The following is a 21781-nucleotide window of genomic DNA, read 5'->3' on the forward strand; positions in this document are numbered from 1 at the left end:
ACCAACAGTTGCTGAAATTTTTAAAATAATGATCGGATGGATGAGTGTTGTATTTGTCGAATTATGATGTCATAACAAAGGCACCGATGACAACATCGGTTGTTTCAGAACTGTTGAACTCCGCTGCCCATCTACTCACCCATTCCCGGACCCGTGACCACATCATCCCCGTCCTTTACAAGCTTCACTGGCTCCCCATCTCCCAGAGAATCCAGTACAAAATCCTCCTCTTGACCTACAAAGCCCTCCATAACCTGGCCCCATCCTACCTGGCTGACCTCCTCTCCAGACACACTCCCACCCGCAACCTCCGCTCTGCTGGTACCAACCTCCTGACCCCCCCCCCCCCCCCATCCGGACCAAATTCAGATCCTGGGGGGACAGGGCCTTCTCCATCGCTGCTCCCACCCTCTGGAACTCATTACCTCACACCATCAGAGACTCCTCCTCACTTACCACATTCAAAACATCACTCAAGACCCACCTGTTCAGCACTGCATTCAACATTCAACCCACAGCATTTAACCCCTGACTATCACTTCTCCTTCTCCCTCCTTTTGCTTTAAATATTTCCCTATTGATTCTTGTCTTTTTGCAATTGTTGTTTTCATGTTTTGTTATGCATTATGTTTTGCACTCTGTCAAAGCGCCTTTGGGCTTCATGAAAAGCGCTATACAAAATAAATGAATTATTATTATTATTATCATCATTAACATATCTTATTCCCCATGGGGAGTAGTTGACAATGAGCCAGGTCTCAATTTTTTCTATGGAGTGGTTTCAGAGATATGGAGGTGCGAAGTTTTTCCAAGATGGCACCTGCACCACATGACTTATGACGTCATGATTGTCATTACAATATTCTACATTAGGAGGCGCTCCTATGGTGAAAATTTAGTGCCCATCAGAACAACAGTTGCTGAGAAAAAAAAATTCACAATGATCGGATACGTGTTGCACTTGTCGAATTATGACGTTGTATAAGCGGAATTAACTGGAGATGAGGTGTTGAGGAGGGAGTACAGTAGAGTAAAAATATTTTTTCAACCTAAAGCACACCAGAACTCCAATCCACCTACAAGGCTTTCATCCGCAGCTTGATGAAATACTGCTCTCCTCTCCAGACTAGCTCCCCTGCCTCACATCTTGCTCAGCTTGAAAACCAAAAAAAACAGGTGTGGAAACCAAGGCCTTCAAGATCATTGGAATCTCCTATGCTGAAGCTGAGTCTATGGGTCTATCACTTCGCCATCGTAGACAGGTCAGTGGTCTCTTTCTTCTTCCACATCATTTCTGGTCTTTCACCCTCTGTCCTGTTTGTGCTCTGTCCCCCCCACCCCCAAGTATCTGCAGGACGCACACCGTCCACCAGCAACCTCCTCCTTGTGAAACTGCCTAAATCCAGAACCACTGCTAACCCCCACTCATTTATTCCTCTTTTTCCCTGCCTGTGGAACCACCTTCCACACTCTCTTTGATCTCGTCCTCCCCTAACAGTCTTCAAGACAGCTGTTCACCACAATCTCAGGCCATCCCCAATCCAAAGCCATGATCTTATCTACACCCATTAAACCACCCTTACCCCTCCAAAATTTTTGCTTATGCATCCATCTTGTCTACCTTGCTTTCTTCCCGAACCCTCATAGTTACCTGTATCCCTTGTTTGTCCCTCTCCGTCTACCTTCTCACTCTGCCCTGCTGTTAGCATTTCCCTTTTCTCATGCTGTTCCCTTTGTTATGTTGTCTCCTGATCTGTTATGTGTTCAAGTTCTTCCATGAGCCTAGACCATTATATAAAAAGGTTAACACAGAACAGAACAGGTTGATATAAAAGTAAGGGGGGATAGGTGATTTATTAATATTTAGAATACCTTTATTGAAGAGACGGATAGGCTTTCATTCAAACGTTTAACTTATTTTACCACTTTTACCTTTCCCTTTGGTATTAAATGAATTGTTGAGAACAGGGCGTGATGCATTTTCAGGTGGAGAAACTTCTGGACCAACACCTGCAGGAGCTCGGTATTTCAGAGGAACAATTCCTGCAAGTCTGCAGCCTCAGCACCAAGAAACAGGACACCGAATGGCGGCAGGTATTCTCCTCAAGCATCCCGTAAAACCTCCCTAGATAGATGCTGTGCACTAAAAAGCCTCTAGATGATTGGCAACGATCATTACATTCTTTATCTATCTTATATTTACCTTCTGGTTATCGACACTTCCAAGCACATTTATTAACTCGCTCACAAGAAGCGAAAAGCGGGGTTAAGCAATTGGTTCACTTTGTGTGTCTGTCTGTCTGTCTGTCTGCCTGTCTGTCTACAAACGTCAGTTTATGATCAAGGAACTACTTGATTTCAGTTGAATGCTATATTTTGAACATGAATCATAACACAAACCTAAAGTTTAGTACTAATTTGGCTCTGAATTTGAAAAATTGTACGGATTCTGCATGGGGTATCGTGTTCTCATCCCAACCGAGCATGCACACAGAGAAGTGAGATCATTATTTTAGTCTGTCTGTCTGGCAGTGAAATAATATTGAAAATCATTCCAAACAGGAAACTTCCTGTTTTAAGTACGTCCGTCATAAAGGACACAACCAACAGGCACGAAGAACGAATGTAACATGTTAGATATGGTGGTGTAAAAGATGCTACATCAAAGGCGGTAAACTTTCAGAATGTTTTTTTCTACAACCTTCAAAATCTTTATTTTATTTCAATTGAATTATATACTTGAACACTAGAACATAAATCGTCTTTTTGGCCCATTCAAAAATCTTGGACATATATTAAGGCCTTTTACAGCATCTCAACCAATCACATTCGCCACTTGCAGAGACCCTTCCCATGTTCCTTTTTCCTCAGGTCTGCGTGGTGTAAAGTGTTCATAAACCCTCCCTTGCTCACCTTCTGTTTGTTGTTAGCCCGTCACCCATACAGCGGGAGACGGGGTTTTTCAAACACTTATGTGTGTCTGTCTCTGTCTGTGTGTGTGTATGTCTGTCCGGGTTGTAACTTTTTTACCATTTGAGCTATTGTCATCAAATTTTCAACAAAGTTTTATTATGAGAATATGGAGAAGTTAAATTCATAATTTTGTTTAAGGGTCAAAAGGTCAGGGTCACCTAAAACCATGAATATTCACCTAACTCACCTGAAATTTCAATTTACCATTTGAGTTTTGTCATCAAATTTTCAGCAAAACTTTATTATGAGAATATGGAGAAGGCAAATTACTAATTTGGTCAAAGGTCAGTGTCACACAGAATCATCAATTTTCATCTGAATGACCTGAAATTTAAAGAATTTGCCTATTGGGTCACTGAATTGGTTCATCTATCTATAATTCCAGTAATCTCTGTACGTTTGTACGTCTGTACGTTTGTACGTCTGTTTGTCTGTGACCGCTGTTTCTCGACAACCACGGGTCCGATATACTTTTAACTTGCCAGGTATATTGCTGGGGACCCGAGGATGTGCCTTTTCAAGGTTTCATATTAATCGGACAATTACTTACCGAGCTATGTCCAAAAAACGATTCAACCAATCAGAGAGCAGCGAACGATCGCGTGTGCCGAACGTGGAGGACACACTCTGCCTCGGATGGCACATTTGAGAGCGTATTCATTTATTTCACGTTTGCAAACTATGTTGGCGTTAAACTATGTTTTAAAACTAATAAAACCGAATTTGCGATTCATTCGCTTTCCTGCGCGTTTGTGCACGCGATGGCGATTTCTTTACCAAACTCCGGAAGCCGTTCGCTTTGGACCAAACCATTGCATGTAAATAGAGGGGGGGGGATTGTCACCGTACTCGCAAGCCGTTCGCTTTGGACCAAACCATTTCATGTAAATAGAGGGGGGGGATATAATTTTAGATATAGATATAGTACGGGCAATGCCCTAGTTAATCAAAAGCAAGGAGCCAATTTTTTTTTTTAAGATCAAAGGTCAAGAAGGTTGCATAAAATTGCCAATTTTCAGCAGAATAACCTGAAATTTCAAGAATGTGCATATTGGGTCACATAATTAGTTCACCAATCAAAATCTCGAAACTGTTTATGAATTTTAGATCATATATTTTAGATCATAATCTCGAAACTATATATTGAAACACCAGAGGTATTGTCTTGGGGTATTAAACCAAGCCGGCCTGTTGGTGTAGGTAATAATAAAGTTATTAGGTCATTTTCTTTCCCAATTACTATATTCAATTCACGATCATGTACATCAGCCGAGGAAAGGAAAACTATGAAAATATTTGAAGCGATTCTTACATTGGTTAAGTCCCATGTATTAAGAGAAACCAAATTTAAATATCCTCTTAACATAGTAAATATATTTTGGCGTAAGTGTGATGAGGGGGCGTCGTCTATGGAGGATTGTGCTCTCACTATGTACCCAACGCTTATGACAACTGATGAAAATGATTCTCCAATAGAGATTATAACAACATTTTAGAAGGATAATGTTTCTGGTGATAATATTGATGATTGTTGTATCAATCCTCAAGATTTGATGGGGACAAACTGTAAGGTTATTTGTGCAATCGAGGTTTCTCAGATCCTGGTTGGCGAGCATGGGTTATTCATTCGAATGAAGGTTAATGATGTTGTTGTTAAACAAATATTTGAAAAAACACGTCAACGAATGGTTCGTAATATGTAGGGGATGAGAGTTCTTATATAGCGATGGATTGCATTGCCCATGGTAAGCTTGGGTTTTTGCGTACCCGCTGTAGGAATTCCCATTCGTTGTCACAAATATTCATAAAATAATTTTTTAACCACACTGTTAAAAAATTTGGGGAAATCGTGAAAATCGGGAAAAATGATAAATCGGAAATTTTTTGAAAATCAATTTTTTTTTATTTATGGAAAATCGAGAAAGCTGAAAACTATAATAATTAATTGGTCACTTCCGGTTTGTGGTGAGTCACTTCCTGTTTTTGAGTTGGAGCAGTTTTGGTTTGGGGGCAAGGGGGATGTGGGAAGTGTGGCCTGTCCCAGAACCGACCATATACATCTACTCACCACCACATCGGGTTTTTTTTTCTGATGAGCACCTCGTTAATCATCTTCAAAAAGGATGTTATAACACACCCAAACACCTAGTTTTCATCCTCGCAATCTGTTGGAGGTCCAGGTGTATGAATGCAAAGTTTGGGGCCCGCTAGGTTTCATGGTTTTGAAATTATGGAGGAGACAGACGGACACTGCCTTTTACTAATATATATAATATATTGTTGCGGTTCTGAGAATGTACATATAACATCAATAAAGGTTAAAGGTTTGCCCCCATAGTTAGTCCATACGCAACACGTAGGCCACCTTAGAACATTAGTTATGTCATAGTATGTGTGTAGAATAAGGCCATTTCCAATAGTGATACCTGCGTTGTGTAAAATAAATAAGAGTAGGCCCCGTCCATTTTGCCTCCACCCTCCAAATCGACCTCGTTGAGCAGCATCCATCCCACGCCCCATTCGGCTAATCCACCTCGTTTGTTACGCGTTGGGCCGGCAGCGTTAGCTGCCAGTTGCTCGCTCAAACTAGTCGGGTGGCCACGAGGTAGGCCTGGAAAATGGGGAGGAGCGCGAGGTCGGGGTGTGGCCACATCAAGCAGCACTTCAAAAGCAGAGCCGGTAAGAGCCAACAACCAACCAGGGCTCGGTGGGCATGGCATAAGGGGCGTGTTAAGAGCGCGGCTGGCAAATTCCAGAGGGTTCGCTGGGCGGCGCTATATAAACGCGCACACAAAGCCCTTCCACAGGACTGGCACGATTCGCGCATGAAAGAGGACTTGAGGACTCGTGAGGAGAACTTCGTGATAAAGGACTGGCACGATTCGCGCATGAAAGAGGACTTGAGGACTCGTGAGGAGAACTTCGTGATAAAGGACTGGCACGATTCGCGCATGAAAGAGGACTTGAGGACTCGTGAGGAGAACTTAGTGATAAAGGACTGACACAACTGCACTCGTGGTAAAAGGACTGATCGATTCGAAAAAGGACTGGCACGATTCGCGCATTACAGAGGACTGATCGATGCGAGAGGACTGAGCGAGCTCGTACCAAGAGGATTGTGCAAAGAGGCCTCGTGAGGAAAATGCATTAAGCAGCGCGTTCGAGCTGCCGATTATTACGTACGCGGTTGAGCCGCGAGTGTAACCGCCAAGCCAGCCTACTTTCTGCCCGCATTCCGCCCTGTAATTGTCCGCTCCGCGCAAACGACACGAGGAGAGTTCCTGGCCGCTGCCGCCTGACCATCGCCTCCACGGTACGATTCGGGGACCGGAGTGAGCTGCCTGGACGCCATCATCCCCGGACCATCAGCCCAACCAGCTACATCCCCGTGTGAGTGTGTCTGTGTGTGCGGGCCCGTTTGTCCAGGGATAAGTTAAGACTGTATAAGCTTCACTGTGTGTTCTTCTCCTCCTTCCTGTACAAATTGTAATAAACCAATCTGTTCTTCCTGTTTCTTCCTAATCCGACCGTATCAGTCTTTTCCTCCATTGGGTAAGCGTGGCACGATTCGGAACCGCTCGGATCGGGTTTAGTACCTGTTAACGGCTCGGATCACGGCTCGCTATCGCTCGGCGTTTCCACTATAACCGTGGTTCGGGCGGGGTTATTTCCTTGCTTCCCGGGAGGCGTTGGTAATTAGTAATTCGGCCTACGACCCTACCCAACGCTGACCAGAAGGAACGTCATAGCCCCGGATCACGTCGGCTAGCAAAAAGACAAGGGGGTTAATCCCCCCTTGGTAAGGGGGAAGGCCGACGTTGAGATCCGCAACAATTGGTGTCAGGGAAGTGGGATTGGACCCGAAGTGCGCCTAACGCACTCCAAATTACGAGCGGCCGAAATTTTATTACAATCCAAATTATATTCGTGCCATGGATAACCAAGACGGTCGGATGCCGGTGGGGGTAAATGAGGAGGTAGAGGAGGAGTTAGAATTAACCAGCACCCCCGGGAAGGACAGTTGACAATGGAGGAGAGATTTGATGAGAGTGCAGCAGTGGGGGTGGCAGGCGTAGAAAATGGCGGCGCCTCGCACATGGTGGCGAGAGCCGAGCCCGCGCTGCCAGCGGTTGGGACCTGTATGTACTCGTTGAGCAACTACGAGCATTTATAGAAACTAGGGCATGCCCGTACTATATATATATCTAAAATTATATCCCCCCCCTCTATTTACATGAAATGGTTTGGTCCAAAGCGAACGGCTTGCGAGTACGGTGACAATCCCCCCCCTCTATTTACATGAAATGGTTTGGTCCAAAGCGAACGGCTTGCGAGTACGGTGACAATCCCCCCCCTCTATTTACATGAAATGGTTTGGTCCAAAGCGAACGGCTTGCGAGTACGGTGACAATCCCCCCCCTCTATTTACATGAAATGGTTTGGTCCAAAGCGAACGGCTTGCGGAGTTTGGTAAAGAAATCGCCATAGCTCGGTAACTACTTGTCCGATTAATATGAAACCTTGAAAAGGCACATCCTCAGGTCCCCAGCAATATACCTGGCAAGTTTCAAGTATATCGGACCCGTGGTTGTCGAGAAACAGCGGTCACAGACAAACATACAAACATACAAACATACAAACATACACACAGAGATTACTGGAATTATAGATAGATGCAGAGGGATGAAGCAACGCGTAACAGTGACAAATCCACCCGGGAAATAAATAATTTGGAAAACAAAATGGGAGAGCAATTGGGAAGGGAGCCAAATGAAGGAAATGGGGGGCCAGTTGAAGGACATGGGTGGCCAAATGAAAGAAATGAAAGAGGGGTTAGTGGGGTTGGAAAACAGGATGGCCACCCAAGAGAACCAAATGGAAGGAATGAAGGACAGGTTAATGGGGTTGGAAAATCAAAATGGGGGGCCAATTGAGGGAAATGAGGGATAAATCCACCTGGGAAATAAAACAGATGAGGGATCAATTGAAGGAGGTAAAAAACGGGCTGTAAAGTAAAATGGACGCCCATAAGAACGAATTGGAACGAATGAGAGTGGTATCTAAGAGGGAAATAGAAGAAATGGGGGAGGACATAAGGCGTGGGGTGAGCGAAGAGGTCGCGGGGATATGTGACGAGGTAAAGCAGTGTGAGGAGCGCATGGAGTAAGAGGTGAGGAAGAGTACGGCTAGGTTACAAGGGGGTATAGAGGAGTTGACGCGGGAAGTAGAGAAGCTGACGGTGGGACAGAAAGAGTTAGGGGAGCAAGTGGGCAAGAACACGGATGTGATAGGGGGGCTGAAATCAGCACAAAAAGAAATCAAGAAAGAACTTATAGCGACGAAGAAATAATGTCAGATGGTACACGAGGGGCTGACAAAGAGGTTGGATGAGGTACAGAGACGTTGGGGGCGAGGGAACGAGAAGTCAGGACCCATAAAGAGACGACCAGGGTGGCGTTAGAAGAAGAAATTGTGGGGGCACACCGGGAAATAGAAGAGGTGAAACAAAAATTAGAGGAGGTGGAAGAAGGGGTGAGTGAAATTAAAAAGAGACGGAGGGAGACTAAAAATGAAATAAAGGAGGAGGTGATGGAATTTTTACAAGGTCTGTGTTCACATCGTGATGACGTGCTTGCTAACCAAATAAAGAGTTTGCAGGTGGCGGAGGAGGAACGAAGAGGAAGAAGTGCCGAGGTGAGTGGCGATAATGTCGGGAATGTATATGGTGTGAAGGGAGGTTCGACGAGCTTGGGAGTGGGCATAGACCCGGGCGTTTGTGAGAGGCCGATGGTAAGGTGTGCGACTGGTCCGGAGTGCGTGGAGAGAGAGTGTGCGCAGGGATGTCTGACCATGGGGAGTGTGAGAGGTGTTGGTGAGCCGGGGTGTGGAATGGGTAGCGGGTTGCGACGAGGTGACCCAAGCATCGACACCGACAGGGGTCGTCTTTAGAGGGACGGGGGACGCACGCGAGCCCCCCGGGAATAGTGTACTGTGGGGGCCCGAACGGTTCGGCCCCACGCTAATTCCGCAGGGAGCGATGCACGGGGTCCGGCCTTCGGGTGGCCATAAGGTTCCACTCGCGCCGTATGACGGCAAGAGTGATTTGAGGGCGTACCTGGCGCAATTCGATCACGTGTGCAGGGGGAACGGTTGGAATCCGGACGAAGGTGGAGTACACCTTGTGGGGGCACGGCGCGGCGGCGGAGGTTCTGACGGCCTTACCACCGGGTGCTATCACCCTGCCAGAACTCCGCTCGGCCTTAATTAATCGATTTGGCGTTGAACAGCAGAGCGAGCTTGTTAAAGCTCAGCTCGCGGTGCGAAAACGGAAGCCCCAGGAGACCATCGGGGAGCTTGTTTATGATATTCGCCACGCAGTAGGGATCGCACACGCCGACATGGCAGCGACCTCCCAGGAAAGCCTGGCGCTGGACCATTTCATCCAGGCCTTCCCGGACCCCGAGCTGCGGCAACAGCTCGCCATGTGGTGCCCGGGAATAGGGAACCTTGAGCCAGGCGGCCGACGCTGCGGCCTGTTGTGAAGCAGTGAGCCCCCTGGCCCGGGGAAGTGAGCGCCACGCAGTGGCGGTGCGACAGGTAGGGCCCATGGCTGGTGGCGGCCCCCTGAGGGGGCCCGCCCCCGAAAGGGGCCCTGACCTGGAAAGCATGGTCCGAAGGCTGGTGGACCAGCGCCTGGCGGGATCTGGACCATGGCAGGCGGCTCCGGAGGCGGCACCCGGTAGGCCACGGACAAATGCCCCAAATAAGACCTTCGGGGGGGGCAATTTGGAATTCCGGAGGCAAGCACCTTACCAGGTGAGGTGCTTTAATTGTAGCCGGCTGGGTCACCGTGCGTGGGAGTGTCGAGATCCACGCCGGGACAGACCCCGGCAGCCGAGACCATCAACTCCACCCCGTACGGGTCAGGCTAGCCGACCCCAGACAACCCCCCACCCACGGCCCGGGAAACTAGTAAGTGCCGAGCATACAGGGCCGTGTTCGGTAGTAGGGAATGGAGAAGTGCCCTCATTGACGCGACAGGTCATCTATTGTGGCCAAATTGGTACAGGTAGCTTGACAATTCGGTGCAAAATTGCCGGCGTGGGGGTAGACGCCATAGTGGACACAGGAGCTAGCACCACGATCATCAGCCCTGTGATCCTTAATTTGAGTGCAGACGGCTGGGATAAAATCCAGCGTCTGGAAAATCATAGTCTGCAGCTGGCTACCGAGGTAACGGCCCCCATCATAGGGCGTGGTTTTGAAACCCTCAAGTTGGGGTCGGTAAAGAGGGAGATAGAAGTTTGGGTGGCAGAGGTGTGCGACCCATGCCTAATCGGGTTGGATTTGTTGACTGCCAGCGGTTGTAAAATCGATTTGTGCCGGGGGACCCTGGAAGTGGGAATAGATGAGCTGCCATTGGGGGGGTGAGCACGGCCGAGAGGACGGAGTTGGAGGCTTCTGAGGCCGTGACCATTCCCCCAAGGGCCGAGGCAATAGTGCCGGCCCGATGGCTAGCTCGCCCAACATGGCAGGAGTTCTGCGGCCTAGTCGAACCAGTGGCAGCGCAGTCCATCCCGGGTTTAGTCGTGGGCCGCACCCTCGTAAAAACGGATGGGCCGGTGGTGGCCGTCGGCGTAATTAATATTAGTACGGAACCACGCACTATAAGACGGGGCACGAAGATAGCCGGCTGCACCCCAGTTAACGAAGTCGCGGCAGTGAGGGGCGAGAACGTCCGGCCGAGCTGGCCCCAGTTGGAGTCTTCAAAAAGTACTAGGAATTGGCCCGATCCCATTTGTGAAATGGTAAATCGAAGTAGTGTAGAATTGGAGGATACCCAGAGGGAGGCCTTACACAAATTAATTGAATCCCATTTGGATATCTTCTCCTTGTCCTCCGAGGATATTGGGCGTACGGGCCTGGTGAAACATCAGATCCACACCGGTGAGGCCCGGCCTATTCGTCAGCCCGCCCAACGGCTCCCTTGGAGCAAGAGGGAGGAAGCTGACGAGCAGGTAGAAAAAATGCTCGATGCAGGTATCATCGAGCCCTAGGGAAGTCCTTGGATGTCACCTGTTGTGTTGGTCAAAAATAAAGATGAGACCACGCGTTTCTGTGTGGACTATCGCCAGCTAAACAACGTGACACTCAAAGACTCGTATCCCCTGCCAAGAATTGACGATACCCTCAATGCCGTTGCGGGCTCAAATTGGTTCTCAACTTTGGACCTCCAGAGTGGGCATTTGCAGGTGGAGATGGAAAGGGCAGGGAAAGAGAAAACGGCATTTTCCACAGGGAAAGGGCTGTATCAGTTCACTGTGATGCCGTTTGGTTTGTGTAACGCCCCCGCCACCTTTGAGCGATTGATGGAGCATGTACTGGGCGGCATGCCATGGCAGTCATGCCTGGTGTACCTGGATGACGTCCTGGTACATGCTAAAACATTCCCCCAAGCCATAGCTAATTTGGACCAGTTGTTTGGGTGCCTCAGACAGGCAGGGTTGAAGCTGAGTCCGAGTAAATGCACTTTGTTTGCTAGAGAGTTGGCCTATCTAGGTCACGTCATTGGTCGCAAGGGGGTAAAAACATGCTCCTACTACCGGCGCTTTGTGGCAAAATTTGCAGAGTTGGCCCGGCCCCTTCACCGGCTTACGGAGAAGGGGACGAGATTTAATTGGACAAGGGAGTGCCAAGAGGCCTTCCCAGCATTGAAGGGGTGTTTGACATCCGCACCCATTCTAGCGTACCCCACTAGTGTCGGGACATTTACCCTGGACACGGATGCAAGCCAGGAAGGATTGGGCGCAGTTTTGTCCCAGACACAGGGGGGCGTGGAGAGAGTGATTGCGTATTATAGTCGGGCCATGAGTAGGCCCGAGCGAAATTATTGCATCACTCGTAAAGAGTTATTGGCCATGCTGGCTGCCATGAGTCATTTCCACCCGTACTTGTATGGGCGGAAATTTCTGGTTCGAACTGTCCATTCCTCCCTGCAATGGCTCCTCCGGTTCAAGGAACATGAGGGCCAAATTGCAAGGTGGTTGGAAAAGTTGCAGCAGTACGATTTCAGTGTGACCCATAGGGCCGGGAAGGCCCATGGGAATGCCGATGCACTCTTTCGACGTCCTTGTTTGGGGGAAAACTTTAAATTTTGTGCGAGCCACGAGGAGAGGGAGCAATTGGCAGACTCCACCCCTACCCTCGTAGTCCGTGCAACCCGGGTGAGAGGGCTAATTTTGGCACTAACCGCAGATGAAGAATTTGGAACTTTGGCTTGGAGCACGGCCCAGCGGGAGGATCCCGTACTGGGACCGGTGTACGAATGGGTTTGATTGGGGCAAACACCTAATGGGGAAGAGGTCACCCCCCTCGGAATGCCAACAAAGGCATATCGGGCTCAGTGGCAAACCCTGGAATTGAAGGATAACATCTTATATCGCAAATGGGTGGAGGTTCCCTCTGAGAGAACTTCCTGGCTGGTGATAGTCCCGGACAAATTTAAGAACATCATATTACAGCAGGTGCATGGTACCCGCTCCGGCGGCCATTTGGGCAGGACAAAGACAACATCTCGGGTCCGCCGGAGGTTCTACTGGGTAAATATGGGGCGCGATATACAGGACTGGTGTCGGAGATGCGACGCCTATACTGCTAAAAAGGGACCAGCACGGAGGATGAGGGCCCCCCTTCAATTACACCAGGTGGGGCCCCCCTTGAGCGGGTGGCTATGGATATTCTAGGACCACTACCCCGCACCCGCCAAGGTAACAAATACATCCCCGTTGTAATGGACTATTTCACCAAGTGGCCGGAGGCCTATGCCCTCCCCAACCAAGAAGCCGGGGTGTTAGCACAGGCTTTCGTGGAAGGATTTGTATGTCGGCATAGGATTCCGGAGGAGCTGCACTCCGACCAGGGTCGAAATTTTGAAAGCCAATTGTTAAAAGATGTGTGCAGACTCCTGTCAATTAGGAAGACATGAACAACGCCCTTAAGACCTCAATCTGACAGGATGGTGGAAAGATTTAACAGAAACCTGGTTCAACAATTGGCATTGTTCACCACCACCCGTCAGGACGACTGGGACGAACATCTCCCGTATTTGTTAATGGCCTACCGAACTAGCCAGCACGGAGCCACCGCATGCAGTCCAGCGTTGCTGATGTATGGGCGGGAGTTGCGGGCTCCCGCCGACCTGCTATGCGGTCCCGTGCCAGAGTCCACTAATACACCGCCGGGGGAGGGCTATGCACGTCACTTGGAGGAAGGCATGGAAAGGGTCCATGCCTTCGCACGCCGCCAGCTATAGCTGGCGGGTGCCAAGATGAAGCGCAGGTACGACCACCGGAGCCAGGGGAGTCAGTACGCTCCGGGGATGAAGATCTGGTTCTTCAATCCCCGGAGGTGGAAGGGCAGGTGTCCTAAGCTCACCTCTCCCTGGCATGGCCCGGGGGTCGTCCTGTCGAAAATCTGTGACGTGGTCATTAAAATCAAAATGGGGCCACGAGCCCTCCCTCGGATTGTCCACGCCGACCGGTTAAGAACCTACACGGGCGAGCAGGCGCCCTCATGGATCATAGTGCGAGAGGACTGGGGGGTGATAGTGGGAGATAGTGTCCGATGTAGAGGGATGGTAGCTCTACCATCCCTCACGTTGGGCCACATGAGCTTTAGATTATGGGGTTTGGCAGTGTGAACTAGCTGATGGCGGGCCAGGATATTGTTAGGGATTTAGAGATGACCATAGGAGACTGAGAGTTAAGTAGCGACATTTGTACAAGTAGAGGGGACGTAGAGAGATTAGGTGGATGATAATGACGAGGGAGTGCTTAGTGTAAGGGAAGACGAGGAAAACACCAGTATTCGAGGGAAGGATGATGCTGTGTGTGTGAGTATGAGGATGCGCTTTAGGCGCAAATGAGGAATTGAGTGAAATTGTCTGTGGATGAACTTGGTGAAATGAGGCAATGGTCTGGGATGACTGGAGAAAGTGTATGATAGGTGTATTGAGGATGTGTGTAATGGTGTTGAGTGAATGACTTGCATGGGGTGCAAGTGAATAAATGGTGTGGAGTAAATGGTGTGTGGAATGAGTGGTGTGGAGTGCATGGTGCGAAGGAGTGGATGGGGGAAGATGGACCCTTTCACGAATACCCGGGGAGGGTAGTTTAAAGTCGGGTAGAGGGAGTAGGTAAATTGTTTGGATATTGACATCTGTGGTGCAGGGAGTAGCAAGTTGTTGCTTTGAGGGGTGCATGAGTGAGTGGAATGGCTGGGCGTGTGGGCTTAATTGGTGAGTATGGTTAAATGGGCACTCCGCCACTGGTAGTCTGTCGGCCAGGTGAGGCCGCAGGTAGGCTCTGGGAGCCAGTTAGAGTTCAGTGTAGAGTTCAGCGGGGCCCGAGGATCCGAGAGAAGGACCCGGGTAGCCCAATACCAGAGAGGGCATCACGGGGTGCGAGAGCCAGGAGGGCCTTCCCCAGGTTAGGGTAGTTGAGGAGCTAGGCAAGCTCGGGTGGCGACATCAGTGGCGGAGGTGCGTAGGTAGGTAGACCTGCTGGTAGAGCCACACGACCCAGCCCCGAATCTGTGTGAGGGCACAGTTTGGATAATTTGGGGGAGTGAGACCCCAAATTGGAAGAGCACCACAGGGATGGTCAATGGGAATTGGTTTTTAGAACCACATCGAGTAAAGATGGCCAATTGGATTGGCAGGGCAAGACCCCGGGTAGTTTAAGAGTTAATGTTATTGGAGGATAGTTAGGATGAAATCTCTTTGCACCATCTGCATCCACTCACCAAGGTGACAGAACTCCACACCAGTTTTTGCAAATATTTGGAATGAAAGACGCATCATGACGTAGGTGAGACATTGTGTGTATTCCATCCCTTCCTTCCTGGGAGGGATTGGGAACGAATTTGGTATAGAGGGGGGATAGAAAAGACAGGACGGTAGAGACGGAATTTGTAAATTGTAAAGTGTAAATACGGGGAGGGGCAAGGGTAGTGTAGGTTGACATGGGGGGTGACGAACGGCTAGGGACGAGCTTTCTCCGCTCGCTCTCCCGCTCCCCTCATGTTGCATTACCTTGTGATGACCTGTACCCTTGCGCCCTCTCCCTCGCTGACTCTCTCTGCTTTGTCTTCCTCCTCAACCATGGACCCAATATCTTTTGTTGAGGGGAGTGTGCAGGTACCCTGAACTGTGCGGCTGCACCTTTGCGCTGCACCCTGCTACCTGTTGCCTGCACCGGTACACTTATGGACCACACGTTTTGTGGCCTGGCACCTTTGCTGGGGCAGACAATTGCGGCAAACATTACCTTGCCCTGCGGACCACTGTTTTAAGTGGCCTCAATGCCATGCAGTCGGACCACCTAAGTTGGCCTTGCTAGCCAATATAAAAACGGACACGGTTTGTGCCTTTTTATTAATTTCCTTTGGTGTGTCAGGAAAGAAGACGTTAAGTTTTATGATGACACACCGAAGACGAAGCAAGAAGACGCCGCAGCCCAGCAGCCAAGCACAAGACATCAGGATTTATTCTGAAATGTTTTTGTGCATTTTGGTGATTGTGCATGATGGTGCATTTATAGTGAATATGGGTGTATGGTGTATTGGAGCAGTGCATTCTGTGTTTCTCTCCTCCAAATTTCTTTTCCCACAAAAGAACAGGTCCTGGGTTGTAGTATTGTAAATAATTAGTAGTCTTGTAAATAACGTGCTCCCCACCGGCTTTATGTATAGTTTGAGAATTCTTTCCGTAATTCGGTTAATTGTGGGCGTGAGTCTGTTAGTTAGTACACAACGCAGTAGGTGGGACATATCTAGTGTTTAAAACTGTCGCACACAGGGTGCTAGGTTAAATGTAGAGGGAAACTTCACCTAAGTGTCACACTAATTAAAAAGTAGTCCTGACCCTTGCATCAGAACCGGTCGTGCTCACGTGTGTGGGTTTGGCTCGGGGACGAGCTTGGCGAAGGAGGGGTGCAGTGTTGCGGTTCTGAGAATGTACATATAACATCAATAAAGGTTAAAGGTTTGCCCCCATAGTTAGTCCATACGCAACACGTAGGCCACCTTAGAACATTAGTTATGTCATAGTATGTGTGTAGAATAAGGCCATTTCCAATAGTGATACCTGCGTTGTGTAAAATAAATAAGAGTAGGCCCCGTCCATTTTGCCTCCACCCTCCAAATTGACCTCGTTGAGCAGCATCCATCCCGTGCCCCATTCGGCTAATCCACCTCGTTTGTTACGCGTTGGGCCGGCAGCGTTAGCTGCCAGGTGCTCGCCCAAACTAGTCGGGTGGCCACGAGGTTGGCCTGGAAAATGGGGAGGAGCGCGAGGTCGGGGTGTGGCCACGTAAAGCAGCACGTCAAAGGCGGAGCCGGTAAGAGCCAACAACCAACCAGGGCTCGGTGGGCATGGCTTAAGGGGTGTGGTAAGAGCGCGGTTGGCAAATTCCAGAGGGTTCGCTGGGCGGCGCTATATAAACGCGCACACAAAGCCCTTCCACAGGACTGGCACGATTCACGCATGAAAGAGGACTTGAGGACTCGTGAGGAGAACTTCGTGATAAAGCACTGGCACGATTTGCGCATGAAAGAGGACTTGAGGACTCGTGAGGAGAACTTCGTGATAAAGGACTGACGCAACTGCACTCGTGGTAAAAGGATTGATCGATTCGAGAGGACTGGCACGATTCGCGCATTACAGAGGACTGATCGATGTGACAGAACTGAGCGAGCTCGTATCAAGAGGACTGTGCGGAGAGGACTCACATGTTTGGGGCTTGCGCATTGTGAAGAGGACTGAAGGAATCGCGCTTGGGAAAGAGGAATTATGCGACATGATTGTGCAAAGAGGCCTCGTGAGGAAAACGCATTAAGAAGCGCGTGCGAGCTGCCGATTAATACGTATGCGGTTGAGCCGCGAGTGTAACCGCCAAGCCAGCCTACCTTTCGCCCGCATTCTGCCCTGTAATTGTCCGCTCCGCGCAAACGACACAAGGAGAGTTCCTGGCCGCTGCCGCCTGACCGTCGCCTTCACGGTACGAGTCGGGGACCGGAGTGAGCTGCCTGGACGCCATCATCCCTGGACCATCAACCCTGACCATCTACATCCCCGTGTGAGTGTGTCTGTGTGTGACGGCCCGTTTGTCCTGGGATAAGTTAAGACTGTATAAGCTTCACAGTGTGTTCTTCTCCTCCTTCCTGTACAAACTGTAATAAACCGATCTGTTCTTCCTGTTTCTCCCTAATCTGACCGTACCAGTCTTTTCCTCCATTGGGTAAACTTGGCACGATTCGGAACCGCTCGGATCGGGTTTAGTACCTATTAACGGCCCGGATCACAGCTCACTATCGCTCGGCGTTTCCACTAAAACCGTGGTTCGGGCGGGGTTATTTCCTTGCTTCCTGGAAGGCGTTGGCAATTAGGTATTAGGAATTCGGCCTACGACCCTACCCAACGGAGACCGGAAGGAACGTCATAGCCCCGGATCACGTCGGCTAGTAAAAAGACAAATGGATTAATCCCCCCTTGGTAAGGGGGAAGGCTGACTTTGAGATCTGCAACAATATATATACACTAGTGGGGTCACCCGTGGGAATTCCACGGGCATGGACGTGTGTGACATTTGGACATCTTGATTTAGATGCTGCACATTAAATTTTACAAAATGGTTACTAGCAATTCATCAGATCCAGAAATGGTGTAATGAACACAATTTATTTATTTCACATAATATGTGACCCCTCACTCCTCTCCACCTGACACTCTCCTCTCTCCACCCTCACGCCTCTCCATTCCCACTCCTCCGCACACTCCTCTCCAATACTTCCTCACACTCCTCTCCAATCCCTCACACTCCTCTCCAATCCCTCACACTCCTCTCCAATCCCTCACACTCCTCTCCAATCCCTCACACTCCTCTCCAATCCCTCACACTCCTCTCCAATCCCTCACACTCCTCTCCCATTCCTCACACTCCCCTCCAATCGCTCCTCACTCTCCTCTCCAATCGCTCCTCACTATCCGCTCCATTCGGCCCTCACTCTCCAACTCCTTGCTCCTCGCTCTCCAACCCCTAGCTCCTCGCTCTCCAACCCCTCGCTCCTCGCTCTCCAACCCCTCGCCCCTCACTCTCCAACCCCTCGCCCCTCACTCTCCAACCCCTTGCTCCTCACTGTCCAACTCCTCGCTCCTCACTCTCCAACCCCTCGCTCCTCACTCTCCAACCCCTCGCTCCTCACTCTCCAACCCCTCGCTCCTACTCTCCAACTCCTCGCTCCTCTCCAATTTCTCGCTCCTCTCCAACCCCTAGCTCCTCACTCTCCAACCCCTAGCTCCTCACTCTCCAATCCCTAGCTCCTCACTCTCCAACCCTTAGCTCCTCACTCTCCAACCCCTAGCTCCTCACTCTCCAGCCCCTAGCTCCTCACTCTCCAGGCCCTAGCTCCTCACTCTCCAACCCCTAGCTCCTCACTCTCCAACTCCTCGCTCTCCAACCCCTCACTCCTCACTCTCCAACCCCTCACTCCTCTCCAATTTCTCGCTCCTCCCCAACCCCTAGCTCCTCACTCTCCAACCCCTAACTCCTCACTCTCCAACTCCTCGCTCTCCAACCCCGAGCTCCTCACTCTCCAACCCCTCTCCAACCCCTCAGTCTTCTCCAACCCCTAACTCCTCTCCAACCCCTCGCTCCTCAGTCCTCTCCAACCCTCCTCATCGTTGTTGCAGCAGCATCCTGTGCGGTTCTCCCGTCTCGTTCTTTTTCTCGCTGCATGATGTTCACGTTTGCATTGACGTTCGTCGACGGACTCGTTCGCCCGTCTCATTCGTTTTCTTGCTACATCCTGTTCAAGTCTGCGTTCTTCATCGACCGTCTCATTCATTTTGGAAATGGAAGTTTCCACGCAACGCATGAATTGTCACGATCCTCAAGAGGAAGTGTCTCGTAATCATCAAATGACAAATGGAAAGTAAATGACATTGTGAAAATTAAAGATTTCAAATAAACCTATTTAAAGTGTATGCGCACATAACTATTAACAAAAAAAACGAAGAAATATCTCTCTGTAATTTCCTGAAACATATTTTACTTCTGGATAATAATGTTGAATGAAATAAGAACGAAGAAATATATGTCGTTTTTGTGACGACTGTCATCAAAAGTAAAAGTAATATATCTTAACGGAAAAGAAAAAGCGAATTTTTAATATATGTCGACATTTTCCCCTAATGTTATTTTAGGCGGTGTATTTTCGTGTATCATCGTAGCGTGATTTTAAAAAAATATCTCTGCATTTTCCCGTGTGTGCGCGAATGTTCTCAATTATTTCTGACACCGAGTCTAAAACCATCGATAAAAATTAAATCAGATGGTGAATTCGAGATAAAATCATGAGGGTGACTCAATGAATGGGCTTTATGTTATAGGCCTTTGAGAAATCATTTCGTTCTATAAACGGAAACTTTCATGGGATTCTCTTCCCGTTTTTTTTCAACCGAATCTAAAACTATGTTAGCGACTGTTAAAAATGAAATGATATATCGAATTAGAATTGAAATAAACCTGTGTGAGAGAGAAAGACAGCACGGGCCCAACAAAACAGGCCTCAAAGCTATTTGAGGTAATAAAATGGTGGATATTTGTTTACATGAAGCCTCTCCAAGAATGGGTGGAGCTACTCTGTAAACGGAGTAAGCCACACCCCCGGGCAGACAGACAGACAGACAGACAGAATCACCGTAGCCTATTATAATATATATATATATATATATATATATATATATATATATATATATACATACATACATACATACATACATACATACATACATACATACATACATATGCACGGCATATATATATATATATATATATATATATATATATATATATATATATATATATATATATATATATATATATATATAATTATATATATATATATATATATACAGACTTGGCATTTAATATGGAATATTTTTTTTTTTCTTGACTTGGGTTTACTTTCTGAACTCAGTATATCAATCTGGTGAGTTTATTTTACCATTCTGTGATGTCTTTGTTGAAAGAACCATGTCACTGATTGTCTTTCGCAGCAAGAAGTCAATAACAGGATTATATCACAGGTGGCGTGACAAAATGTAAGGACAGGTACATTTGACGATTGGCTTCACAATTGGGTATATAAGGGTTGTTGCGTTCTGTATTAGTGGAAAACAACTGCTGCACGTCTACAAAAGTTATTGCCGCTTCCTCTGGAGATGGTCCGTCAACTTGACAATGCTGTTTGTCATGTGGTGGCTTTATGAAATTCTGGAATGAAACATCGTGCTATTGCTCAGCAGTATGGCATCACTCAAGGACAGGTGTCAAAGATCCTGAAACGAAATGCTCAGAGGGGTGTCCCTACTCCAATACCGAGGCCAGGACGTCCACGCAGAACCACAAGGAGAGATGATCGCCAGCTGCACCGGTTAGTCCGCAATGGCCGTACCAAGTCAGCTAATCGGCTTAGGGCTGAGTGGCAGCAACTGACAAATGTGCCTGTATCCAGAAGGCTAGTCAACCAACGACTGGTTCAAGCAGGCTATCGTGCCAGGCGTCCCCCGAGAAAGCCACGCCTGACCAGACAACACAGCCACTGCCGATTGCAGTTTGCCAGAGAGCACCGTCAATGGCAGCCAGGACACTGGAATCACGTGACCTTCAGTGACGAGTCTAGATTTCTGGTCTATCGTCAAGATGGCCGCGTCCGAGTGCGCAGACAAGTGCATGAAGCCTACAACGAATATTGTATAGTGCAAAGAGTCCATGCTGGAGGTGGTGGGGTGACCGTTTGGGCTGCTTTTCATGCAGGGGGCAAAACTGACCTGGTTGTTCTGAACGGAAACCTGAACCAGTTCAGGTACAGGGTCATTCTGGAAGAAACATAGCTTCCATTTGCTCGTGCAGCCTTTCGAGGAAACTTTGTCTTCCAAGATGACAATGCATGGCCTCATCATGCTCGTATGATCCAACACTTTCTTGCTGACCGTGGTGTAGAGCATATGGAGTGGCCTGCCATGTCCCCGGATATGAATCCGATAGAGAACTTGTGGGCAGAATTAACACGTCAAATCGACAACTTGGACCAGCAGCCGACCTCTGTGCGTGAATTGCAGCAGACTATTGTCACTGCATGGCAAGCGATTCCTGTCCAAACCTTGGCAAATCTCATGAACAGCATGCCTCAGCGTGTATGTGCTCTCATGAATGCTCGTGGGGGTTACACGAAGTACTGAACTGTAATTTTACTGTCCGTAATCCCAGTCATAATTTAGCTTTTGTTTTTGTTGGAAAATTTTTTTGGCTAATGTGCAAAATAAAGAGATACTTCTGGAAAACGTACAGAAGTTTAACACAGTACTATCCATGAATTGAGTTCGATATCAGTTTACATCACTTTCAAGGATCAATTTATTTGCTTAGAAATGTCAAATGTGTTTTTTGTTTCTTTTAAAGGTCACATTAACAAAATCTAGAATAGTTTCAACATAATTCCAATGAACTTTTGGTTCTAAGTCATCTTGAAAAGTAAGTGCACCCCCACAAAAAAAATATTCCATATTAAATGCCAAGTCTATATATATATATATATATATATATATATATATGTATATATATATATATGTATATATATATATATATATATGTATATTTATATATGTATATATATATATGTATATATATATATGTATATATATATATGTATATATATATGTATATATATATATATATATATATATATA

The 21781-nt window shown here is 48.1% G+C and overlaps 1 protein-coding gene across 5 annotated transcripts in view; it reads left to right on the forward strand.

Moving 5' to 3' along the window:
• The window catches only part of CFAP36 (cilia and flagella associated protein 36), a 170991-nt gene that overhangs the window by 23141 nt on the left and 126069 nt on the right, over positions 1–21781 (forward strand). For 4 of the 5 annotated variants that reach the window (XM_068130035.2, XM_068130033.2, XM_068130034.2 and 1 more), the window contains exon 4: positions 1987–2094. In XM_068130035.2, coding sequence (XP_067986136.1) covers positions 1987–2094 — 108 coding nt within the window. The remainder of the gene's footprint in view (positions 1–1986; positions 2095–21781) is intronic. The other variant, XM_078786326.1, reaches the window with a different exon arrangement.

The sequence above is a fragment of the Myxine glutinosa genome, chromosome 11, assembly GCF_964187855.1.
Source record: "Myxine glutinosa chromosome 11, kmMyxGlut1.1, whole genome shotgun sequence".
NCBI classification, from domain to species: Eukaryota; Metazoa; Chordata; class Myxini; order Myxiniformes; family Myxinidae; genus Myxine; species Myxine glutinosa.